This window comes from Halictus rubicundus, chromosome 9 (assembly GCF_050948215.1).
Source record: "Halictus rubicundus isolate RS-2024b chromosome 9, iyHalRubi1_principal, whole genome shotgun sequence".
Classification (NCBI taxonomy): domain Eukaryota; kingdom Metazoa; phylum Arthropoda; class Insecta; order Hymenoptera; family Halictidae; genus Halictus; species Halictus rubicundus.
This window is the reverse complement of record NC_135157.1, coordinates 499,450-527,022: the sequence shown is the minus strand read 5'-3', so window position 1 is coordinate 527,022 and position 27,573 is coordinate 499,450. Positions and strand designations below refer to the sequence as shown.

Sequence of the window (27,573 nt, the reverse complement as noted above, 5' to 3'; positions counted from 1 at the left end):
GTGAATTTTTTTAGGAATATTGCTAAATAATAAAGAAAAATGTGATATGCATGTGATTTATTAATTCTTTATGTATAAAAAATATTCAATAACAATTTTTTTATCTTACATAAATTATTTTTATAGCGCTCATTGGACCACTGTCAAAAAATATCTGTTGCATTTTTGCGACAGTAGTCCACTGATAGAAAACTTTGTTTATTTAACATAAAAAATTGTTATTAAATATTTTTTATACATATGAATTTTATATGTTTCTTTATTACTTAAGATATATCCCTTAAAAATTTCACTTAAAACATCAATTTTCACCTCCACTGAAGGTATGTAACATCTTGAACTGATAGATGCAAAAATCCAGACATTCTATTGTTGCACTTTATTATCGGATAATGTTATGAAAACGGATTACACCACTAAAAACACACAAACGACACTAACCACACATTACACACAAAAATTTTTTTATTTAAAGAATTAATTCTAACTAACTATTTCACATTTTTCTTTATTGTTTATGATATATCCTTAAAAAATTTCACCCGAAACATCAAATAACCGTAACTTCCGCGCGATTCATTCTTGGAAATTCTGAAAGTTGATATTTAAACATAAATTGCGGCGAAGGGGTCACGAAGGGCCTCGAGATTATTTACACAAAGTTAGGTCAATATTACACCTTGCCAAAACGATTAGTAGAGCCAGATCGAAGTCTTTCAAAAGATTTTTTGTATTCCTCCATAAATAAAAAATTAAGGTACCGCAAAGAGGCTTCAGGTAGTCCATATTATTTAATGTTAAAGAACTTTTTTCGAAAAATTTTTTTTTGCCAGTTAATAGTTTAAGCTATTTGCAATAACCCATATGACTTGTAGGTCCCTAAGTATTCAATTATAGGCGGAATAATTACATAACTATCGCACTGAAAACTGATGAATTTCCAGGAGAGAAAAAAGGGTTATTTACCATGCGTATATCTCCGTAAAAAATTTTTTTTAAATCAAACTTTGGAACATTATGCACTCACTATTAGGCTACACGAAAATGTATAAAATGGCCTTTTTGCCGCCTTGGCACCACGGCATGCCGCATGCCGCGTGCCGCGGCGAAACGAGAAGATCCAGGAAAACAGCATCAGCCCGCAGAATAGCTCGTTTCATCGCGGCATAGCACTGCCTTTTTGATGCACACGTGTGTATTCTAGGAAACCGAGAACTCCGATGGCATTTGTATGACAGTATCAGAACGGTAACGTTTCAATATGGTTTCGTGCGGCCTAAATGTTCCGGCACCACAGAGGGTTGGTTCCACAAAATAAATGGAATTCATTAAAAAATGTTCATGCATCGAGCAGGTTAACCAGTTAACTGTGTTTGACGAGTATACTCGTCATGAAGAAATGGCAATATTTTGTGTCATGACGAGTATACTTGTCAAAACAGCTATAATTCAAACAGCGGTTAATGTTTGCGACGCAACTTAGGTACACATTTTTCAAAGAGGTCGCAACAGCTAACTGGTTAAAACTAGATCTTTTCGTAGGCGATTACTTGATTGACGTACACTGGCGCACAAAAGCGTTCGAACACCCTTTAAAACATTATAACTTTTTCGAAATCGGAGCCAACGACCTGACTTTCTTTGGACAATTAGAAGAATTGGTTTACCAAATGACGTAAAAAAAATTTTGAAAGAATAGCAATTTCTATGAATTACATGAGAAAATAAAAAAGGGTCTTTCCAAACCTTCGTATACAAATATCTTAAAGGAACATTTGCACTGCTTTGCAAAAGTAGAGGCTTCAAGCTTTCAAATGAGTCCAGACTTATGGTTGTACTACCGTTTTTACAAAATGTTCACAATTTAAATATCAACAATTTTTCGAGAATTGAAAATGTAGTGTTTAAATACTTTTTGGATCCATTGTGTATCTGATCTCATTTATTAAATAAATAATAGTCAAGTTCAAGTCTCGTGAAGCAATGCATCAGTCAGCTTTCTTCGCGTCCCGAGTGTTAAGGGAGTATGTATTCCCATTTAGAGTCAGCAATTTTAGACAATTTGAGAGATAAAAATTGATTAGGTATAAATCAAATGTTTTAAAATTTTGTAAACATGTTTAGTGATATTTCAAAATCACGCAGTGAAATTTTTATGCAATTATCGTTAATACTATCTCTTTATCTTGTGAACTGAGATAATGCAAATCAAAATTTTTAACAACATGGCTGTCATATGAAGCAGAAATTTATTAAAAGTGAAATTTTTTCAAGCAATTAGAACAAAACTGTCGTCGATATTGGCATAATTCTAGTTCACAAGACAAAGAGATCTCTGTATTAAAGTGTAAAATTTGAATTGAGGTAATAATCAAGAAAATTGCATAGAAGTTACACTGCATCATTTTGAAATATAGTCAAACATGTACCCGCAATTTGAAGACATTAATAATACAATTAGTTTTTAATCTCACAAATTGTCTAAATTGACGGCTCTGAATGGGAATACCCCCTTAATGAGAAACCATCTATAAGGGTAGTTTTATCAAGACGGTTCTTCGTCCTATCAAATAAGTAATGCCAGAATTAGATGCTACGACCCCAAAAATCAAGACATGAATGTTGCCCATGTTTCTTCGATTCTGGCCCACTGTGCGGTACTCAAGGTTTCCAAACGCCTCAGAGAATCGTTCGATCCGATTTTATACGTTTACAATGTATCCGAATGCGTCGAACACAGCGAATATTGTAACCTCAAGAAAACTCAACGAACCCGTTCATTTTATTCTCGGCCGTCACATGCTAATTGCCAGGCGAACGCATTCGGTCCTGGCAATGGTTTAAACCATCATGGCGGCCGAGCTTCGAAATTCGAAGCGACCGTAAAATCCGTCGGGCGCAAAGGTACGCTCCTGTACTGAAATAGTAAATCAGAAATCGGTGCTGGTCCCAAAAATTTCATTTGACGAGCTGCTCAAACACCGAACACACGTCATTTCACGTCGCTCCAAGTAGAGGGAGTAAAGATACCAATGATTAAATAGTAATATTTACCTAAATTCTACGAATGTCAGGTTCAGTTGACTCATTGTGTGCAACTGATCGGTGCAATCATATTTTTGTATTTTACCTTCTATAAAAAACAAAATCTGCATTGTTCATGGGGACTTGGTAAAATTCAATATACAGGGTGTTCAGTAACTGGTGGTACAAGCGAATAGGGAATGATTCTAGATGAAAAAATAAGTCAAAAGTATAGAACAACATTTTTTCATGCGAGTACCCGGCGAAAATTCAAAGTCAATTTTTTCGAAAACAAAGCCTCACATGAAAAAATTTTGTTCTATATTTTCGACTTATTTTTTCATGTAGAATCACCCCCTTTTCGGTTGTACCATCAGTTACTGAACACCTTGTATAGTTGAACAGATATTGTAAAATTGTAAAACCCACCAAAGTTATTCAGAAATGTCACGTTGTAGGTATTCTGGTTTAGAAATGTCAAAAAATTGATATTTGGTTTATTGCAGTTTTCGAATGTTTGTGACCTGTAAGTATCACTATGTGTGTGCTCCAAGTATTTATTATTATTATTGTTGTTGTATCTACACTTAAAATGAAACTTCAAACGCTCCTTTGCCAGGTCCACGTTTCTCGAAATGGTTGCCGTGAACAACCATAACTAGAATGCGTATTTTATGGATTTATGTCAAAAATGAATACATCGAATACAAAAATGAAAATACATTAGACGAATTCAAGTATGTATATTAATTTCGACTTTTTAAGATGATTAAAAGAGAAGAAAATACATTTTTATTTAATTTCAGACTTTCAATTGACTTGTACAATTTTCATTTTGCTTTGATATTTTATTTTATTTTTGCTATCGATGAAAATTTGCGTGGATATTCCTGAAAGATGTGATTCTCGTTTGTACAAAAATGATTAATATATATATGCGAAATTGTTTCTATAATCAACAAATTAGTGTCAGGATTGAAGACAAAAACAAGGACTTTCCTCTTTAACATGGCGCCATTTTGTTAAAAATCAATTTCAATGGAAGATCGTTTCAGACACTCATAAAAATCGCAATCATGGTAGCCAGTTGGAAGAACGCTCAATTTTTATACCTTCGGCACAGACATCTTAAATTTAATTTTTCGCGATAAACAAATATATAAATATTTGCTAAAGTACAATTAAGTCGTTAGAAAAACTGCTCTGGTTGGCCACAAAAAAATTCTGAAAGCTGATCACGAGACTCGCCCGACCAGACTGCCCCCAGGAACGACAGTTACATTTCTTGATCTACCAATTCCTTATCTTATCGATCAACACGAGGATTCGTTGGACACAAAGATCGATCATGTCGTTCCCCGAATCGTTCGGTCCGAATTCGAAATCCGCAAGAGTGACCTAGAAGTTCGTATTATCGCCTGGACGCTCCCATAACAACCGAGCTCATGAATTGAGCTGATTGTTCGATTAAACGATACAAAGTTCCGAAGTGTCCACGGATGCTTATCCTTTACGAAGTCCGCTCGTCAACGAGCTCCTTGTCCCGTACACACCCCCTCCTTGCGCCTCACGCCAACCCTCTCGCCGTGTGCTCGTCCTCTTTCTCTCTCCGGAATCCACTATATACATATACAGATAGCTGCTAGCTACTACTCCACACCGTCCAGCCCTCCCTTCTACACCCCCTCCTCCACCCCCGCCACGATCAATGCTTGTGAAAAGAGCCGATGCGCGCGCCCTCGCCTCGAACCGCCTAATATCTGTTCGATTTCCCTCAACTGTTGAGTCTAGCGGAATTTCCTAGCTGGCGCTCCCTCCCCCGATTGAAACCCTTTTGGACACCGTTCAACCCCCGATGCCTTAAGAACGACCAACAGGTAAGAGAGCTGACAACGGGGACACGGTTTCTCCGGTATTGTTTTCTTCATATTCGCTTCGCTCCGTGTTGCAAGGGGTAAACACTTGAGCAGGAGTGTGCGCAAATCGCGGCGGGGTGGGAAATGTGGCGCCCCGTTATCGGATTCCAAAGATGGTGGACTTGGACCAAGCGAGAATCTTCACGGACCGAGGTGGAATAATTAGGGGAGCTCCGTGAGCGCCGAACGTCACCCACCGTGTGCATGACAGATTTGATTGAAGTATCGTTCGATCGACAATTCGATGTTTGTTAATGGTTCGATGTTGTATCGAGCGTTAACGATCGATATTTGCTTGAAGAGCGATAATCAATAATGCTGTGCCGAGAAAATGATTCGAATTTGGACAGGCGGACGCGAGGGAACGTGAATCGTTCAAATTCGCACTCTCCACTCCCTTCCCCCGATGCCGCGCGAAACATAAACGGAGAAGAAGGAAATTTCGATTGACCCAATTTTGTAATAGCAACCCCGCGAAAGAAGCAACATATGCGAGTAACAGTCGCGTGTACGCAAACTGCAAATGCACGCAACGCGAAGGCGACGTTGCTGAGTCGAGTTGGCGCCAAGTCACGCAACACAGAACGCCCTTTTTCTCGGAATGTTATCGCGGCTGTCGATTTACAGCGAACATATCTAGGTTGGTGGTTTCGTAGACGTTTGGGTCTGTCGGGGGCCGTTTCAGAATGAGAGCTCCGACGGCCGTTCTATCGGGGTCAGAAGGAATTAGAACTTAGCGGCTTCTGCATGAACATACCACCCTCTACACATACGGTGAATGGGCACTTGCCATTCATCATTCCTGGAGGTCAGCCAGTTTCAACTTTGCACGCCGACCAAGGTTTCGGAATCCGTGAAAAGGCGGGACGAGCGTACTCCGATGGCAACGCGTCGCGTATTCGATTTCGTTACCGAACGCGCTAATATCGATCGGCTCTCTCAGCCTTGTGGTTTTCCCTAGAAAATCTAGCCTTGCGTTCGGAGGAGATTGACGAAAGAGGACTCTCGTAATTCGACCGCAAAGATAGTCCCGATTCAAGAACTATCGCAAAACCCCTAGCTCGATCGTTGATGGAATTCGAAGAATCAATGCGCAGGATTTGGGTGAACCCGATCTTGGCGCCCGACGACCACATATATCGCGATTCGAAATCGTCGTGGTTCAGCCACCGGATGATCCATAGCGACACCCTTTCCCGTACCTAGGAGGAGTATACATGGGGCCTATAACATCAGGGCTACGAATCAGGGTGGGGTGGTACCTACCTTCGCAGATGTACCCCTGCTGTATGAGGCCCCACAGCATGTCGGTGCAGCTATGGCAGTACGTCGGCTTGTGAAACGTCTTCTTGCTGAAGCTGTGCCCATGGCTGGCTGGAGTCTCAGCTGAGACCGACGCCATGTTCCCCGTTCCACCGCGGCACCGCTCACGCCAGAATTTCACCGTGAAGCTACACAGGGTGTGCCGCGCGTCGATGACAACATAATTACACGGCAGCCACTACGTGATCTCGAAACCGTACGCGTACATAATTGCGTAGCTGCAGCTGCACCCGCGGCTGGCTGCTCGGGTCCCTCGCGTCGTACCGTCGTCCTCGTCGCCGTGTGACGTGCCTAACACGCATTATTCCCGAAACTGCGCCCCCAGGACCGACGACCGACGACCGACGACCGACGACCGACGACCGACCGACCGACCGACCGGCACGGCACCGTCTAGCGTAACACCGTGGTCGCGTTTGATCGTACGCCAGTCACCAGTCACCACTGTGTCGTCGCGGCTGACCATCACCGTGATCGGCCGCTGCTACTGCTGCCGCCTCCTTCGGGAGCTTTACTCGCGGTACGACGGCGATGCGGATGTCGCGTTCGCGCATCCGAGCCACGGAGCGGGCGCCGAGTGGCCGCACTGACATCAGCCCCTTCGTCACCACCGACGTCCAGTGCCGGAATCAACCGTGGCCCACGCTGGGGTTTTACACGAGGGAGCCCCCGTACTCTCCGGGGATCCCGCTTCACCCCCTCTTTCCCGTTGTCTTCTAACCTCCACACCCCACCCCCCGTATATCCGCCGTCTCCTTCAAGTAGTATCTCCTTTCTTGTGGGATGATCCTCTCCCACCCCCGGAAAACCGTTCGATTTTTCTCACAGAGTGATACACACGGAACCCGTCTCTCTACATGCGAAACGAAACTCGTCTCTCGCTCCAGGTCAAGTTACTCGAAACTTCGCAGTCGACTGCGCGCACGATTGTTCCAGTTTGCTCGTCCCACCGGATAACATGGTTCCGAATGTTCCTGATCGGGACGCGCGACGACTCGATCACCGAGATGATCCTGAATTACATCGTTCCGCGTTTCACGTTTACGTCAGAGAGAAGACCAGGGCACCGCGGCGTCGTAGTTCGGTGTCGTTGCTGACGGAGGCAACGTCGGGATGGTGCGCGTCGCGAGGCGACGCGACGTCCCGTAGTCTTGGAGCGCCCAGTTCGAGCGTAACGACGGCGCGGCGCCGCTCCACCCCACTGAGGCCTCTGCTCTGCTCCGCTCCGCTCAGCTCCGTTCCGTTCCGCGCCGCACTGGTTCCTCCGTTTCCGCTTTCGTACACGCTCCGAAATATCGAATACCCGGCCCGCGATACCAGCTGCCTCGCGGCCCAGCGGAGATTCGTCGGCCCAAAGCCGACGACGGTGCAAGCCACTCGCACTCGGGAACACACACCAGCAACCGCTTCGAGGTCGCTCTCGACTCGACTCGCCTCGACGACGTCAAAGCGACGACCAGCCGTCGACGCCGTCTACTCGCGCGCATCGACGCGGCTCCGCAACGCGCTCCCGTCCCATGCGTGCACCAGCCATTTCGCGACGAATCGCTCGACAGGCAACCCAGCCTTACCGTAGCCTTCCGCATGCTCGACGTTTCGCGAAATTTCACTATCAATCCAGAACAGAAATCACAAAGGGTCTAGCCGGTTAACGGATTGCATAATATATTTCAAGAATTAAAAAAAAAACAGGTATGACTTCGAAAAAACGTCACAAAAATTATATCTATTTTTTTTTTAACTACGAAGTAACCTAACCAAACTATGAAAATAATCAGAGATAGTTTTGGTAACAATACCTTATTATTGAATTAATTTCCAGAAGGGTCACTTTTAAACTTCATTGTGAAATCTGTGTTTTTTCGTGTTTTTCATTTTTCACAACCAGAGTTTGCAACTGAAAAACCGGAAATAATTTTCAAATATATGGATTGATATGTTAAATGTGCCGGATTTTTTTAGAATCCTTAAATGCGCTTCAATTCGGGAAATGAGACAAAAACTGGTTTTTGGTTTTTCTTTGTATTTTCCCTTAAAGACAAGGTATAGGGCTGAAACTTGGCAGGAAATGTATTTTCTTGGAAGCCTATTGAACGAGCGAGCATATAATAGATTCTAGCCATTTCTGGCCAAAATCGACTGAAAGGCATTTTTGACCCCCTTAACCAGCCAGGCCCTTTCTCTTGCGCGACCCTTTCTCTTGCAAATTCCTAATCTAGATGGAAAAATTAATGTCAAAAACAGATATATTTTTCACTAATTGTTCTTTAGGTATGTTAATTTAGACTAATGATAAACATAATAATTAATTTAATAACCATATGACCATAGAAATCAATACATGAAAAGTCTGAACCGTAACGTGACGAAATTGTACTCTTATAAGCGTTATAAAGAAAATTATGTCACAACAATTAGAAACTTTCTGTAAACTTCTATGTATCATGGAGTATATTTGCATAGACAAATGTTCACTTACCGATATACAAATTTTTTTAATAATGGCTTCTACAACCATTTTTGGAGGTTTCTTGAATGCCATTTTTTATGCCGTTTAATTCACTTTAACAGCATAAAACTAAAAAGTTTCACGGAGTTCCACTCAGAGAATCTTATGGCATTAGGTTGAAAATATATAGAACAAATTTACAAAATAAATATAAACAAACGGATGTATCTGTGTCTAGTTTATCGTTATTATTATATAATTATGAACAATTAAAAGTGGTAAAAATCGTAATTATAAATCGAAAATCATAAAAATCTGAAATTTTCCCTACTTTTAATCATTTATAACTCATAAACCAGTTAACCAATTTCGATGAAATTTTCAGCAAATCATCAGACACAGACAAAACAAAATGATGTAAAATCTATTTTTTCTATTTTTTCCCGCTTCCAACCAAATGCAATTTTTCCAAAAATTTCATTACACATCTTCTACTAAACTAATCCCTTTAACTTTAGAGAAAAACTGAAGTCGTTTGATCCATTTATAAAATAGTTATTCTGAATTAAAGTTTGTTTGATCAATTATGGGAGTCACTGTATATTCACTTATTATGTGGCAATTACATTATGTTTTACTATGATATAATAATTTTATTTATTTGCCTTTCACCTTTTCTCAATTGCAGTTACATCTGGGCTAATGTGGTCTACAACAGACTGGGGTATTATCCAAACAAATCATTTAAAAACTAATAGTTAAGATAATATATTACTGTTTATTTGGCGACATGTTATTCGAAATAATCACGTATTGTCTTATGTCAAGAGACAGATCATTTTTCTTCAGATTATCTCGTTATTTCAAATTTATTTGAAATTATTTTGTCATTTTATTTTTTATTTGATTAAATATTATTTTAAATAAAATCTCAAATACTCCTTAATTCTATCATATCAGCATCGTCGAAATATTGATTTCTATATTAATGTCTCACGCATGTAACTCATTGTCAGTTAAAGTTACTACTATACGAGTCAAGTAATTAATTAATTTAGTTCAACATTTTTTGTAAAATTATTTGTTATTTTATTTGAGACAAAATGTTTAAAATGTAAAATTATTTGCAAATAATTCATTTGAATTGACCACGACATAAAAAACTTCTTTTATAATATTTTTCAAATGAAAATAATAAAGTATTTGAAATGATCGTTCGTTATCTTATTTCAAATAAAATATGTTCAACTCTGGTCTATGTATAATAAGCTAGTAGGTAATACGAAAAATATTTCTTTGATATAACACATCAGTACCGTCGTCTGCGCCAGTAAGAAGATCTTTCTTGCCACAATAATGTTGCTTCGGGTTGTAAAATGAAAATTTTGAAAGAATTGCAATTGGCCGGAATTGCGAGAAAACTAAAGGTCTTTATACGACCTTTTTTTATTCGAGCCTACAATGAATTTCTGAAAATGTGTTTTGTAGACTCATATAAGTTTTATATAATCTGAAAATTTCATCAAAATTGGATAATTGGTTTGTAAGTTATAAATGCATTTGTAACAAAAATTAATAGATGAAATGCAGAAGAGTGAAAACGGTTAAAGAATTTAAATATACTGTTGCATTATTTTCAACTTATTATAATTATTAAGAAAAGAAATACATGTCTACCATATGTATCTTCTGTAACTTGAAATTAATCTAGACCATTTTTATTTTGCATAAAAATTGGCAGTCTAGATAGAAACGATCAAAAGTGGTGGAAATAACAATTTCTTACGATTTTTGACCTGCAACTACGATTTTCACTACATTTGACGTATAAACCAATTAGTCAATTTCGATGAAATTTTCAAAACGCATGCTTCAAATTTTCATTACAAGTCCGGATAAGAAAGTCGTAAAAAGCAATCTGTACTAAAATGCAACTTTTCCAAAATTTTTATTGCATGTCATCTACTAAATGAATCCTTCTAGCTTTACAGGAAAATTGAAGTCGTATGATCCATTTGTACAAAAAGTTATTCTAATCAAAGTGTGTGCGATCAATTATATGTAAATCGAGGAATTTTTAATTTTTGGAATTCGTCTATTATAGTTGCTTCGGTTTCACCTGCGGAAGAAAGGGGAAATTTCTTGCTTGACATCCAACTCGTGGATATTTTAAACTGTTAAAGTCTAAGTGTTTTTACTATTTTTGGGCCCTCCTCAATAATTCGAGAAACGTCTGGTTTCTTCCTTCATATCAAAAGAACGTTTCACTACTTTTTTAATATTCTGTTTATTTATAAGGGTCCCATCAAAATCTAGGTCATTAGCGACCACATTATACAATCTAATTACAGTATTTTAAGTCCATGTACATGTGGTTACCAATTATATTGATTTGAGAAATGCAAGAACAACCGCACTAACCGCATTCTTTTGGCTTTTTAGTCAATCTCGGTGATTGGTGCATTTTCTTCGAAGATTTAAAAAATTGAAAATATTTGACTTAATATTAAAACCATGAAAATTTGATATTCCCAGAATCTGTTGATCTGTTGTTATAGTATTTCTCTATTTTTGCGTCCTTCTGGGACATTTGAGAAATTCTGGTTTCTTGTTTCACATCAAAAATCTATTAGGTGTACAAAGTAATTCGTGGATCTTACAATTAGTCAATTGTAACTTTCTCTTGAATACAAATCTTCCAACTATCGTATTGGAGATTGATCAACTGCTTCTAAGTGGAGTAAACGTATAGAAAATAATGAATCTTATTTTGGAGAGTAGAATAGTATTTTAATTGTGTGTAACGAATTAATGAATTTACGAAATAAGAGGCTACGAATTAATTTGTCCACCTAATGTATACCAACGATATAGTATTTTCACTATTTTAGGATACTCCTCGAGGATTTGAAAAATGTCAAATATTTTACTTGATTCTAAAATCGTGAAAATTTAACATTGTCTGAATGCATCAATTACAATATTTTTACTATTTTTGATTTCTTATTGAGGATTTGAAGATATCAGATGTTTTGTTTCGTAACATAATCATGAATATTTTAGACCGTCAAAAAATATCGATTGTAACATTTTTACAACTTATTTTATAAATCGTGGATATTTTAAACTATCAAAACCTGTTGTTTACATCAAATTTATTGTTGATACCGAGACCACGTAAATATCAAATTGCCAGTGTTTGTAAAAACTGCAAATTGCATTGGTTCTGTTGGTGCAGAATATTTAATAATTAAAATTAGGCGAATAATTGGTACTCTATTTGACGTTTCTCATTATTAGTGCTAATTCATACTCGCTCAATAATTTTTAAGTGCCTGCGCTGTAAGTTATTTGCGACCCCAGGCAACAATAGCTTTACCGTTTTGCGCACGATTAAAAAGCTATTCGAATTTTTCGGATACTGTTTTTTTTTAAACAGAAAATAAGTTCAAATATTATATGTAAATTATTAATTTTATGATTCGCAATGATTAAATAATAATATTTTATGCAATAATACACACTACTGCTTTGTTATAGAACAATTTTGAACCTTTTCACCTTTATCTTAACCAGTTAAGCGCGTTCGACGTGTATACACGTCAATCCGAAACTCTATTGCGGTGCGGTTAACGTTAATGAATTGTTAATTTCTTCTCGAATAAAAACGTAATTCTTTCTCATTTTGTTTTACTGTTTTCGTAAAATATATAATAGCGGCATTTGGGCTGCGTTCGACGTATATATTCCTCATTGTTTGATTTTAATTCCGCGCCGTGAGTGATTTTTCAAATTAAACTCCACAGTTAACTGCCCAGATAGCACGTGACGTCTTAAAAACGTCTTTTTTACGTCCATTTTAGGTCTGAAAGTCTTACGTCCTCTTCTAGTTTCATGGCCAGCACGTTCGCCTGATTTAAATCCACTGGATTTCTTTTTATGGGGTCTGCTAAAAGAGACCGTGCACACGGATGCTTCAACAACAGTTGAAGATATGCGTCAGCGTATCATCACATCATGTACGAATATCACGTCGGATACACTTATCAGAGTTCAACATTCCTTCAGAGCTCGTTTACAACAATGTATCGACGCAGACGGCCATCATTTCGAACGTTTATAAAATACAGGTATTCTGCTTCCATATTTTAGTTTTATACGTTTTTTCTGTCCTTGACCTTGAATGACCTTGGACTAATTATAGTCACTGAATTCCTAATGAAAGGGACTATCATTGTAGGTGTTTAAAAAAGGGTGGTTCCATTTAAAAAAGTCAAGGTGACCTTGATATCTCCAAAAAAATGACATAAAAACAAAATTTTTTTTGCATCGTGTCAGCCCCATTGTACCATTCAACTTTGTCCTTACCATATTTTACGTATCTTTAGAAACAACAAAGATATTTGAGGTGCTAACGTTTAGTGACTCACCCTGTATATAGTATAATATGTATAAATTATATTTGTGCTGAAAATGTGCTGAATGTATGTATATGTATATGTATAATGACTCCTGCTTCGAAGGTGAGGGGTCTTTTCTGTGGCCTATATGTAGCTAAGATTGTGCCTCGATTTCTCGTCAGTTACCCTAGAACCGTTCAGGGCCGTGTTTCGTTTAACTTTCGAGCGATTTCGTTAGGTCTAGTTCAGACACAGCGGAAACTGTGCGGACCAACCTAGCGGTGTTTATTTACATTAATGTGTTCATATTCGTTCAAATGCGCTGTTTCCGCCATGTCTGAACTATCCCTTATTGTTGTGAGTGGTCCAGTGTTGTGAACTGGGGACTTTGGACAGCGTTGTTCAACATCGTTATTGCACGTCGTTACTTAAATATTATTTAGACAAGTAAGTATTTTCATTACTATTATTTGTGTTGTTGTTGTTTTTACTTATGCCATTCTGCTATATTTATTTCAGTGTTGTTTTATAACTTTTCTTAATTTTCGTACATTTTTTTTAGGTTACAATTTGTCTGATTTCTACTCGAAGTATTGCTGTAAGCTAAAGTACCTAAAGTGCACAAGAGGCGATAATGATTGGAAGCCAAAAGGACACATAGGCAGCTATACAGATGTGGCTGAAGAGGGCGGCCGATTGTATTAATTATTAATTATTAATTATTAATTGTTAACAACATATCTTAGAATTATTAACAACATTGTATTAATATTTAGGTACCCATAGTTAGGATAGTTTTAATTTTAATTTTAATTTTAATTTTAATTTTAATTTTAATTTTAATTTTAATTTTAATTTTAATTTTAATTTTAATTTTAATTTTAATTTTAATTTTAATTTTAATTTTAATTTTAATTTTAATTTTAATTTTAATTTTAATTTTAATTTTAATTTTAATTTTAATTTTAATTTTAATTTTAATTTTAATTTTAATTTTAATTTTAATTTTAATTTTAATTTTAATTTTAATTTTAATTTTAATTTTAATTTTAATTTTAATTTTAATTTTAATTTTAATTTTAATTTTAATTTTAATTTTAATTTTAATTTTAATTTTAATTTTAATTTTAATTTTAATTTATACTTTGAATATTATAATAAATAGTAACAATAACAATGAAATATTGCTTTATTCATTTAAATTTATTTATTAATTTATTTACTAATTAAAATTTATGAACGTCTCTAAGACGTCTAAAAGACGTCAAACGGGCGTCTTAAAGACGTCTTTAAGACAACACAAGACGTTCAGGAGACGTTCGGAAGACACTCGTAGGACCTTCGGGACGTCTTTAAGGCGTCTCTGTGCTATATGGGTGGTTAATAGAAACATTATGTGAACGCAATTAAAGTTATAAATAGTGTCACAACTGTCCAAACTTAAATTTCAGTAGCATCAGTAATTCAATTAACATTTTGTCTTGCATTTGACATGTGCATTACGAATTTAGATTAACTTTTGGATGACTGTGCCCGACTACATTTGACTCAACGTTTCAAAAACATCATTGGAGACTGTGTGTAATAAGAAAATCGAAGAGTTTAGGCAAAGTATCTACCTTTAAAAATATGTTTTAAAAACTTTAAAAACAATTGTCTAAATGAGTCTAACTATAAGCATTGCCATCGGTATCTCGTCTAATCCTCAAGAGTGCACGCAGAAAGAAAAATATAAATAAATTATTTTAGTATTTACATTTCAGAGCATAATGCTCAAACCCGAAAATACCTACGTTCATTCATCTTTGTTACGGTGCTTATCAAATAAAAGCTTTGTTCACCCCTTGACTAACAAATGGTGGCAACAACGACTTCTGCTAACTTTCTCGTCGACCGTACTTTGCTAAATAACGTAACATTGTTGTACGGGACGCCATTGTTACTCATCTACTATTGCGGAAAACCTTGAAATACGTAATTCACAATACGTTCTGCAGACGTTTATGACGACAATCTCGACAGCAGCAGGTGTGTATAATCTTCTTCAATGCCGGATGTGTGTTGTGTTCGTGTTGACTTTATTCTCTTCATTCAAGAGTTTAATGCACGCCCAGACAGGAATTTGATGTATAAAATTAAATATATAGAACGTTCATATCGATTTACTAAACTTACAGTTCGCTGCTGACAAAAAGGAAAATTTTGAAAACAGGTATTCGCACAATACGAGGGAACTCGAGATGTCTCTGAAAAAAAGATAGAGAAAGTATAAATGTAGAAAAACCCGAATATAAGATTTACATTATTCTATTCGAGAGACAATCGTATTATCGATAAGTGAATTAAATTGATGTTCACGGTGAACGAGGAGACTATGCTTTCTTTGTGAAAAGAAGCTCTGAAAGGAAACTTGAGATTATTATTAAAACAACTTTGATCTTTCATCGTCAATAGGGTATAATAGAATAACAGCGCATATATTTTTAATCGGAGTTTTTAAATAGATTTTCATAAAACAACAAATCTTACAGAAAATATTCCATTCGAATTAAGTTTTCTCGTATACAGGGCGTCTCACTTAAAATTGTCAAGTACAAGAAACAATTACAAGAAACGAAGCCAAATAGAGAATTCTTTCTCCTTTCACTGATTTCATTAGGCTAAAACTAATACATTAATATACTTGAATTTTTTAATTTGTCTATTGCTTCAAATCGTACATATTCATTTTTGTCATAAATCCATCAAATCTGCAGTCTAGTCATTACTAATCATAGCGAGGAACGTTTGAATGAAACTTGAATGGTTTCGAGAGATGCGTGTTCTAATATTAGTTCTTTTGTGGGAGGATGCGTGAAATACACACTTTGACTTTTTAAATAGAATCATATATTTTCCAATGCGCTAATCGATGCAGTCCGTCGTTCCCCACAAAAGGTACTAGAAAGCGATGCAATATTCAAGTTGAAATATTAAAATTGAAATATTAAACATTAAAAAAGATATGGATTCCATTTAAAAAGTAAAAATTGACCTTCTAATAACTAAAGCTAATAACACCAGAAAGCAACATTCAGATGTGACGCACTATGTTCATCATTCTCTCACATCGAAGAGATATTCTGCAACAGAGTTGGGCACATTTCATTTGAAATAAGATAACGAATGATCGTTTGAAAGACTGTATTATTATTATCTTACAAATAACAGAAAGAATTCATTTCTACTTAACGTTTAAATCAAATAAATTGTTTTCAAATAATATATTATTTGAATAATTTTTCATTTCAATTACATCGTTCAGATAAAATAATAAACAATTTCACCTCAAGAAGAGGTTATTGATGCAACTAAACGAATTACTGATGTTACTAAACTAATTTTTGTAGTTTAATGATTAAAGATTAGCTGCATTCGCTTTAAAAATTGTTATTAAAATCTTATGCAGTTGCAGATGTTGACACGATGTTGAATTTCGTTGTTGTTGTTGAAAGTCGTTTGGTTGTTCAAAGAAATATACTTCAAACGACATATAGCCAAATAAGATAATATATTATCTTAACGATTATTTTTCAAATAATTTATTTCGACAATGCCCGAGTCTGTTCTACAATAAATGGACAGTTTTTAAACATTATCTAAATAAAATTGTTAATAGAAAAATGTACAATTTTATGTTGAATGAATACAAAAGTTGGTATCCGATTTTCAGAGATCTCAAGTCTTTTGAAGAAAAGTCGCGTAGCTTTTACGAGAAAGGAATCCACCGATTTGTGAAACGTTGGAAGACAATTACAGAAAATGATTGTTACTATATAATAACTGTTATTTGAAAATGTAACCGCTTGTGTTTTATTTCCAATCTAATATGAAGGAGATGAAAGCGCATCGACAGCTATAATACAAAGAGGTAGGGGTATATGCAGTGGCGGATTTATACTTCTCCTGCCTTAGGGCTACCTCCATACCTAAACTCTCCTTAAAGGGCCAACTCCCTCCTCACTCGTCCCCCTTTATGCTTTCCCCCCAAAGGTTTATCAGTAGCACAAAGCACAAAATTATTAGTACTACCCTAATTTTGTTCAATCTATTTTTCAGATATGGGGTGAGTTAGGTATCTGCATTTTACATTCCCTTTCTGCAGTTCCCTTTCCACGTCATTCAAACATGTTTTTATTTTCAAATTAGTTAACATTTTCATTTATTTGTCTTTATTATTGTGCCTTTGGTATTTTTCCAAAAATTTGCCGCCCTGGGCTACAGTCCTTATAGCCCCCCCCCCTCCCCCCAAACGAGCACTGGGAATATAAATGAAATTGTACTTACGTCGATTCCGCAACAAGACATTAAAATTCAACAGAATTGCTGATATACTTTTGCATTACAGGGTTTATTATGGACGGAGCACAAAGCATCGTCTTTTCAATACAACATTCATATACTTATCGTATTACACGTTCATACGCTTAACATTGGTAGTGTTCATAATTCTGTTTAATAACCAGCTATACCGCACGTTCTAACAAATTCACGCTCTTAATCGCTACTTTTGATTGCATGAAAGAACTGCGTGTAACATCATCCGAGAGAAACTTCAACGGTACCGTGTACAATAGTACGCTGAACAAACGGGAATAGTATATGTATACCTAACATGTGTACCGAAAACTATGCCGTATACAAAAGTATTTAAAGTACAGAAATTAATGCGATAGTTTTGTATCGCGCACGCCAGTAGTACAGGTATAAACGCAAATTACCTGACACACATTAACTAACATAGCCATCGTTTTCTTCGTCTAAAACTACACAAACCGTTTGATGAAATCGTATGCCAACGTTCGTGCCTTACAATTAAAGTTAAAAATGAAATACATAACGTGTCCAGACAATATACTGTATTGTAAATTTCAAAACATTCTTATAAAATTGGTTATTCGTTTTCTGTTAGTCTAGTACACCTCTAAATATATTGGAATGTTCACAAATATAGGTATATTTGAATTTCGAAGGAATTTAGTGTCCCTGGATATTTCACGCAACACTGAAAATTTGTGTCAGACTTGAAAACCCATAACTCTAAAAATTCATTGAAACGGAACACTCTAATCGTTGATTATAGGGTTCGACAATTCACGCTTGAATCTCGTAATCATTTTTTAAAAGAGTGATCTTATGTATAAAGTACCTTTGTCGCACTGAAAGGCCAGATTAAGGTTGTTCAGTGGTATGGAAACGCAAGTTTTATCGATTGAGGAAAGCGAATACTTTTCAGAACAGTCTAACACTAACTGACGGCGCGCGCGCGCGTGTGTGTGTGTGTGTGCGTGTGTGTGCGCGCGCGCGCGTGCGTGCGTGTGTGCGTGCATGTGTGTGTGTGTGTGTGTGTGTGTGTGTGTGTGTGTGTGTGTGTGTGTGTGTGTGTGTGTGTGTGTGTGTGTGTGTGTGTGTGTGTGTGTGTGTGTGTGTGTGTGTGTGTGTGTGTGTGTGTGTGTGTGTGTGTGTGATATGTAATCTCATGTCCGCTTGCACCAATGCTACGAATAAACAGTCAACGAACAATATTCTTTATAAACTTATTTTCCATGGGACAATTTCTTTCAATAATTATCTCGTTATTTTTGCTATTACGTCGACGAAGGATCAACGCGATCAAAACTTGCAAAAATACATCGCTATGGTAATGACAATTAACAGGAACATGGACATTTCCATAAACAACTCGGATCTCGATTATTTTTTAATATGTTGTCGAGGTCAACGCCCCTGAGCAGTGCAATGAAAAACTTTATTCAACTCTGCTTGTTCATTTGTATTTTCTGCTACCAAGTATATGTCTGACATTATTTTGGAGAAAGCATCTGATGTTTCATCAAAAATAAATTCAACTAAATAATGATTGAAATCAACATCTCTCGGTTCTACATCGCGGTCTCAAACATATCCTAAATCTATTTCAAATTTAAGACATTTAATCTCGGAAACTAAAGCCGAGTTCGGAAAGTCCAAAAATCATTGAAATAGGTGAAATAGATCCTTATCTAATTATCAATTCTGTTCTTAGTAACTTTTTAACAAACAACGATCGCCAAATAAAATCTTTATAACACTGCTCAGACTGATGGATTTGATAACAGATTAAGAAATTATTGAGATCAGAGGGCGATCTTTTTTTGAACAATTACCGAGAAAACGATTGAATGAAACGTTCGCGCAATCGCTTGATAAATGCTTTTATTACTGACACTTTGGGAATAAGAATGCCTCAAGTCTAAACAATAAGAATACTTGTTTAACAAAAAAAATTAATTTGCACCAGTCTCTTTATCAAACTATAGTTACGGTGTACATTCAAAGTTTAAATATCAATATCCAAGTTTAAATAAATCTATAGTCTATGTGGTAAGCAAATTGCTATATGTATAACGTAGTAAGAGCTAATGGAAATGTAATTAATAATTTCAGTGCTTTTGACGCATTAATTTGTAAGATAATCAAACCACAATGAATACTAAAATATTTGTACGAGACTACTTTAAGATCCTTTAATAGGTATTGTTGCCATGATCTCTTCGAGATGTCAATCATTCTGTATTGCGTGCAATTATGAAAAAAATATTACTTACAAATCAATAGTTAATGGATACATTTTGATTGAATTAAAGTAATTGAATTCTGAAAATTATCCTGAGAATTCAATTGATAAAGTTAAAATAAGTCGGTTGAATTAAAATATTTTCTTGCCTCTTTCTAGTTGAACTACTATCAAGTCAAAGAATAAACAGTAATGTATGTAACAATAACTATGTTGCTTTCAATAACATTTAAATTGTGCACATAAATATAAAACAATATAGTCAATCATTAAAAATTGAAACATTTAATTGCAGTAGTGCTTTAAACATTTCGGAAACTTGTTAGGAATGTGTATAATTAATATGTCGATGACAGCCTGCTAAGATTGATATAATTACTATATGTATATAGAAAACATTATAAGATAATACAAGTACTTACTAATTGAAAATTGGTATTATTATAATATTAAGACAATTATGTAAATATTTTATTAACTATAAACTCATAATTGTAATCCTGCAAATGTCAATCTTTTTGCTTGTCATATATACTTAATTAAACGCTTATAAAATCGAACGAGAAATTGTATATCTTTTAACAACTAATTTCTTTTCTAGCAAACATTCTTTTTGCTGCGTTTTTATAGTTTGACAATTTAACATAATTACTTATGCGAAAAATTATGTATCTAATGTCCTAATTCATTCGGTAATATTTCAGTTGCTTTTAGTGATAATTGCTGTTGTTTTTTAGTACTTGACTGTTGGAGCTGCTGCTACATTAAAAATGTTTAAGTTGAAGTTATTCATTACTTTCTCTACATAACGCACAAAAATATAGTTTTCGATTAAAAATTAATAAGGCGCAACAAATTTTATAATACTTATGCATAGTTTGGTTTCACAAAGTAATTACATGTAAGTGAATATCCTGTAAGCGCCTCATAAAAAATATGTGTACGTAGATACAGAATGTTTGAAATTCATTATTTAACCCTCTATGTTAGAAGTTATTGATATATTGATGAATTATTGATGTATGCATATAAAGTTTTGAATATAAGAATAAAAAATTTGAATAAGAATGAGAAATAAATAGTAAAATTAATGACAATAAATTCATTGGTATGATGAACTGCAGAGGATTAAATAATGTAATCTTTACATAATGTATGCAATAAAAAACTGCTATTACTTTAACAAGAAAATAGTATTGAAGAATCAGTTATAATTACCCATAATAAAACTGTACTCTTTTATTATCGGCATTAATTCAATTTGAAAAAAGGACTTTTAATTAATTAGGATTCGTAGCATATGGTAAATACAATTTTGGAATGTTCGGAGCATCATTATAAATCCACTTACATTAAATTCGACAAATTGTCTACGAAATATTATCCCAAACCATGGTCCTCGAAGAATCCCTGAGGAGTTTCATCCTGAAACAGATGATCAGAATCGTTAAATTAAAATTTATTTCAGAAAGATATACATCTAAGTATATGAAGAGGGATCAATTTCTTTGATGCTGCACTTTATCGTATAACGCAAAAATACAGTAATGAAAATATATAAGTGTACACATACCTACTTTGCAATTAAGTAATCTCCTTGATGCAGCTTCAAATGGTGAACTGAACCCTTTTCATATAACAGTATATACTTGTATGGATACACAAAGCTGCACAAAGCACATATTTATTTATCGCCTTATTTGAAATGCTTAAGCATCAATCAAAGAAATGTCTGTGTTGCATGCTACGCACAGAATGTTTTTTGCACTTATGGTTAAATGGGTGTGCATACCATAAACTTGAGCAATTTTAATAAAATACCTTCCTAACAAACAATAAATAAATAAATAAGAATCCTAGGAGCATTTTTATTGGAAATAAAAACAGTTAAACAAAAATACCTTAGTAAAAACCTGAAAGTACAGATTATTATACAATGTAAATATAGAAACTGGATTAATTACATGGAAAGGTAATATATAATTCCGTGTACAATTATGTCAAAATTCCATTGTATACATTTATTACGGGTATTAGTTTATTCTGTGTTAGAATCGTAACATTAAAAATTGACACTGCTTATGTATATACACGTACATATACACGACATACTAGAATAAATATTTTTCAAGTACAGAAGTATAAAGAGGGCTATACAAAAATAACTTCTTAAACAATTAAGAAACTATGTAAACACTACTTAAACATTTTTTCTCGTGTGTTGTAAATTATGGCCATCTAAATACAATTAACTTTATTGCCATAGTACGGGACTAAACTATACTAGAACTATTATCCACTAAGTAATCAAATGAGAAGCAATTTTGTCACTAACATGACTTTCTATGAGCTGATATACATATACATATATATATGTATATTACTCTTCTTTGTTACCTATATAAAAATATATGGGTTTATATGCTAGGTTCGTAGGGGTTCTCAATGTTAAGTAAAAAACTGATGCTCAATAACTATAGAAAAAGTAGAGATGTATGATGGCATCATGCAGCGGGTGAGCCTGCTCCAAGTCTTGATTCATGTGGGTTGTCACGTTGGCCATGAAGGGCATGCAAGAACGCAGCACCTACAAAAGCCCTATCTCCCGCAGGGCACCTTCCACAGCTTCGTCCTTCCACAAACAAACAAATATTCTAGCTAATCTTTAGTGTATTTCTGGTTGCGTCCTTAGTTATGGAACAATAATGTTGCGCTAAAGATTATCATTAATTTTACAGAATTGAATACAATTGCAAAAAAATTGTTACACTTCGGTGAATTAAACAATTCCATTAAAAATTTATTATATAAAATACCTTGTCATTCTGCGTCAACTCATGTTAAAACAAAATTAAACCAATAAAAGCAGTTACAGTGATATCGTGCTTACACGTATAAAACAAAACATATTTTCTCCTTAACGAATAGTAATTATAATCGTTTCTTTACACATATACTTCTATAAGAAAAGAACAAGTAATTATACAGTGTTTCATTAAATACCAAGCAGTTAACTAAACCTGTATGTTTACAAGTCTAACTTATGATTAAAAAAAAGTTAAAGTCGCCATTCATAAATAAACAAATAAAGTCGGTAATTTTATAACTTCAATATAAAATATAGCCTTATGAATGTATATAGTTAACAATAATCAGAAAATTTGTATTAATTAATGAAAGTGAATCAATTATTTAATTAGGAATGTATTATATAGTATAATTAATACAAATCCATAGATATGACTAGCCATTCTAAAGAACTTTAAACGGTATTTAGATAAAATTGTAATATGATTAAATGTATATAATAATATGATACATTTACAAAATATGGCATAATTAAAAAATTAATTCCCTATAAAAATACTTATGACTAAATCTATTTTTTGCTTCTTTAGGCTCTTATATAATAATTTCTTAGAAGTAAAACAAGTAACTTTTGATAGTTTACAAGAAGATGACTTCCATGCTATGAAATTATGCAAGAAAAAGAAAACTTAAAAGCGATCTTCTGAATCATAACATCTTATAAATATTGTTCAAGATTAATGTATGGATCATGATTAATAACATTATATAAAATTATACCATCAATACAATTGGTAATGATTAATATTTATTATAACTTGAGAATATGTACATACATTTCAACAACTAGCTATGAACAACAGCATTTCCATAGCATAATGAAGTTTTAACATAAATTTCAATAGTGTGTAATAATATCACTGCAAGTGAATATGTATTTAATCTACTTTCCTGTTTAACTCATTTCATTAAAAAACAGATATTCAGATATTTTTCAGTATCAAAAAATGTTATTACACTCTGATACCATGAACAGAAAGAAATAAAAATCTTCAGAGACTAGATAGTTAATTGTAAACATTACAGGAATACTGCTATCAATCTATCCAACTATGTTATATAGAAAGTAAATATAGTGAACATACACACCAAGCTACTTAACAATTACTTACGCAAGCTGTAAATATAAATAGAGTACCTAATTATACATTTGAGTTTCAAAAATAAATCTTTAAATCCAATAATATATTAGTAATCCAGTAAATAAAAGTGTAAGTACAAATACTGTAAATAGTATAAAATCTATTGTAAGAAATGATTGTTATTATTATTTGTTGTTTGTTTTTAAGAGTATTATTACAAATACTTCATTATGATACTCATATGTGCATATGTAGATATAACATTTCTAATAATATTTGAAATTTACAAATCATTTATATTTTTGAAAAATTTTCTATACAATAAAAAGATAAAAAATTTTTATACTTTACACAGATTTATTTTATGGGAATACAATAATAAAAATGATAGTAAATATAATGGCAAGTGTAGACATAAGTATACTAATAGAAAAGTTTTAAATGTTCACAGGATTGTCAAAGGAATTGATAATGTGACAGACTTATTTTATAGGTTATTCAGTTTGTACTTTATACTACATAGAAATGTTTTAATGTGCCCACAAAGGATAGTATAAAAACTTTCAAACTTGTCCTATTTATTGTAGTAAAGAACAGTTTATAATTCTTAAATAACTTTATTTCAGATGTTATGTAATGTTAATTTAATCGGTAATACTATGTTGGTTTTGTAATTAAATTTTGAAAAGATTACTATCTCTTAAATGGGTACAGAATATTACAAGTTAACTTCACAAACTGGATTTTTAGAAAAATAAGTGGTCATAATTAATTACTTTATCAGAAATACCTAAAATATGAAGGAACTTTAAAGTGAAAATAGTTTCATGTTCTCATTGCATTTATGTACTAAAACACGATATTGAACATGGTATTACATAACAGTATTCAATGTCAATGTAATATGGCAACAGATTTATATAAATTTAACTTTGTTACTACAGATATGCTGTTGCGTACATTATGAATAAAAATTTACAACACATATAAGCCCACTTACATCAATAAATGAAAAAGCATGTAAGCATTCTATGCGCACAGCAATAGCTATTAAAAATTACAATTTACAGTGTTTTGAACATAAATTATATCTACATATTACTGTTTGCGTAGACATTACATTTAATATCACTGGAAAGAATGAGCAGTCACTTTTCATGCTTTCCTGACCACACAATATTTTATCTAAGTATATATTAATAATGCTTTCAAAATCTAATTGGTTTAAAAAAAAATCTAAACCATATTTATAATTAGTAGTAATAAAAAGGTGTTACCAATCACACTATATACATATTATTCATAACAAGGTTTTTCTAATATGTATAACATTTTTAAATCAAGCATTATGACAGTAATCATTGTGCGTATAAATGTTAAATACTGAGAAAAATTTTGGACAAGTTAAAACAAAAGTAGATAATAAACCACAAGAGGTTTCAAAATGTAATAATGTACATATAATACACAAAACTGAAAAGGACAATAACACATTCCTCTTACAAAATTTCAACTTAAAAGGGTCACATTCCATCATGCAATTTAGATAATTACACTGTTAATAAACAAAGTGTCATGACAACCCATTTTTACTAGGCATTGAAATAATGCAGTGGCTGCTATATTATTCAAAATAATAATATTTGTAATACAATTATGTCTCTTTAAATACTATTTTTTTTTTAATATCTTGATAAATGCTGTTGTAAGTGTTCCACTTATACTCGTTTTTTACATAAATAATATGTACCTTTAACTTTTATTGTAATAACATACCTATATATACGTTATATGTATAACATGTACAGCATCATTATGTTTAAGAGACATTTTGTTATACCTTAACACCACATTATTTTACCCAGAATAAACAGGCTTTAAAAACATGCTACATATATAAATCATACAAGAGGTTTTGGTATTTTTTGTGTATACCTCTTACTCAGTGTTGATTAAATTACTTTGAAAAGTACGTAACACACCAACTAATAAAAGTAAAACATATTTTGCGAACCGTTTTAACAATTTTGCAGAAACAGATAAGAACTATGAGAATGCTATCAGAATAACAAAAATAGTATCAACTCTCGTATAACTGAAAGTTGAAGAAATAATTGTGTTAAAAGTTAAAACGATTCAAGTATATCACTATAAAATAACAAATAAGAGTTATAATGTCGTTAAAAAAGAAAACAAGTCACAACTCAATGGGTACATCCCCATAACTAACCTCCTGTAGTAAATCCTGAGATGCAATGGCTTTTAACACATTTTTTTTGCTAGTCTCTTGAATTTCACCGCCAAGCAATAGTTCATCTAAGATAAAGTATGCTTTTTCAAAGTTGAATATTATATCTAACTCGCATACCTAGTAAAACAGAAAATGATATTACTATTCTGAACAATTCTTATGTAAGTATAAAGGCTATAATCTAGCTGGTAATTTTAAAGAAGACTACCATTCTAAAATTTAAATTAACTATGTACTTCATCCCAAATGGGTTACCCTGACCTCGCCAACAATCATTTCACTGGGAGTATCAACTCATCGATACCTTGAGATTACTGTCAATGCTTTTATCAACAGTACTTACTCACCGATATATTTAAATTGCCGACAATCATTTCACCGATAATGTTCCCAAATAATTTTTGTACAATGATAGAAAGAATATTGTTCATTATACGCAGTAGAAGTCGACCATCCCACATGAATGATAACATTGTTGACAAAACTCAGTGTCAATGAAATAATTGTCGGCGATTTAAATGTGTCGGTGAGAAAATACTGCCAATGAAAGTTGGTGTTAATGAAAACATTGTTGATGATCTCTGGTGTCAATGAGTAGATGCTAAATTCGATGTGTGATGAAATCGTGTCAGTGATATACTCGTCAATGAAACGATTGTTGGTAAGGTCAGCCTAACCTGTCCGAAACATGTCTAATGTATGTGAAGTTGTACTTACACTTCCAAAATATTTATCCAATAATTCAACGTAACGATGTATAATTTCTAAGGTGAGCAATTCATTTTCGTTTTGTTCAATTGCACAACAAAAATATAAACTTGCGTATCTAAAACAAAATCACTCATGGTTTTTATTATGGTAATACATTTAATGGAAAATTCGGTTACAAAAAGAATTGCAAATCATGAAATAAAATGATAATTAGAGTGTACCTTTTATAGACAACTTTAACATCTTTCCATTCTAGGAAACTGGACATTTTTGGCTTTCGCGCTAGTATTGTTGTAATCAATTCCCTCGTAATTTTTTTCTTTTTCTTATCAGGATATGCCACATACCATTTTTGTAGACGCAACTTTCCTTGGCGACTGAACAATAACATAAATCGCATCTAAAAGGATTTGTTCACTTACATAAAAATCGATTTACATGTTTTTAATGTATCGTTAACGTTAAAGTTACCATATGAATCTAATCATGTGGAGAATAAACAATGAATATTTACCATTATTAAGTAAACTTCTTTTGATAAAATAACCACAAAATTAAACACAACACCTTTCACTAAATCACAATACGTGAGTCGACTTCGACTTTGGCGACGTTTCAAGTATTGAAGATGGCGCTAATATACAGTATACGTTGCATACAATTGGGTCTTTTCGTTGAAGAATATAGGGAGGATATCTCTGATACAATATTTATAGAAATTACTTATATACGCACAATTATTATAAATAAATCTTGAAATTACTATTATATTTTTATCGTCTAATTAGACTCAGCTTTGTGTCTATTACGATATTATACCTGTTAAAATAGAAACATTTGTTTAAAGAGACAGGTACCTTCAAAAAATAATAATTTATTTAATTATAATTTACTAAGATTTTACAAATCCTATAAATAGAAATAAAATTAATATAAAGTAAAAATACAATTACA

General features: G+C 33.7%; 2 protein-coding genes across 18 annotated transcripts in view; both read right to left on the bottom strand.

Annotated features, from left to right (window-relative positions):
- The window catches only part of LOC143357303 (diacylglycerol kinase theta), a 90,804-nt gene extending 82,448 nt beyond the window's left edge, over positions 1-8,356 (bottom strand). For 6 of the 15 annotated variants that reach the window (XM_076793697.1, XM_076793699.1, XM_076793706.1 and 3 more), the window contains exon 1: positions 6,207-8,351. In XM_076793697.1, coding sequence (XP_076649812.1) covers positions 6,207-6,342 — 136 coding nt within the window. In that variant the 5' untranslated portion in view covers positions 6,343-8,351. Of the gene's footprint in view, positions 1-6,206 lie in introns of all 15 variants that reach the window. The other 9 variants (XM_076793698.1, XM_076793702.1, XM_076793703.1 and 6 more) reach the window with 4 other exon arrangements.
- Positions 8,357-14,965: 6,609 nt separating this feature from the next.
- On the bottom strand, positions 14,966-27,279 carry Ap-1sigma (AP-1 complex subunit sigma-2). 3 transcript variants are annotated; one of them, XM_076793890.1, is made up of 6 exons: positions 27,134-27,279; positions 26,841-27,019; positions 26,626-26,734; positions 25,888-26,025; positions 21,059-21,132; positions 14,966-15,358 (listed from the first exon to the last, which is right to left on the bottom strand). In XM_076793890.1, the coding sequence occupies exons 1-5, from the start codon at positions 27,134-27,136 to the stop codon at positions 21,088-21,090; spliced, it is 474 nt and encodes a 157-aa protein (XP_076650005.1). In that variant the 5' UTR covers positions 27,137-27,279; the 3' UTR covers positions 14,966-15,358; positions 21,059-21,087. The 3 variants fall into 3 exon arrangements, 2 of the variants coding, with proteins under 2 accessions (XP_076650005.1, XP_076650004.1); XR_013082810.1 differs by lacking the exon at positions 14,966-15,358 and adding an exon at positions 21,281-22,339 and having other exon boundaries at positions 17,484-21,132; XM_076793889.1 differs by lacking the exon at positions 14,966-15,358 and having other exon boundaries at positions 17,484-21,132.
- Between the last annotated feature and the right edge of the window lie 294 nt (positions 27,280-27,573).

What these genes read in the sequence shown, in the direction of transcription:
- Ap-1sigma (XM_076793890.1), bottom strand. An exon ending in GTTAAAGTTGTCTATAAAAG is followed by an intron (nt 26,735 to 26,840) that starts GTACACTCTAAT and finishes ATTTTGTTTTAG; the next exon opens with ATACGCAAGTTTATATTTTT. An exon ending in CTCAGGATTTACTACAGGAG is followed by an intron (nt 21,133 to 25,887) that starts GTTAGTTATGGG and finishes CATCTGTTTCAG; the next exon opens with GATGAAACTCCTCAGGGATT.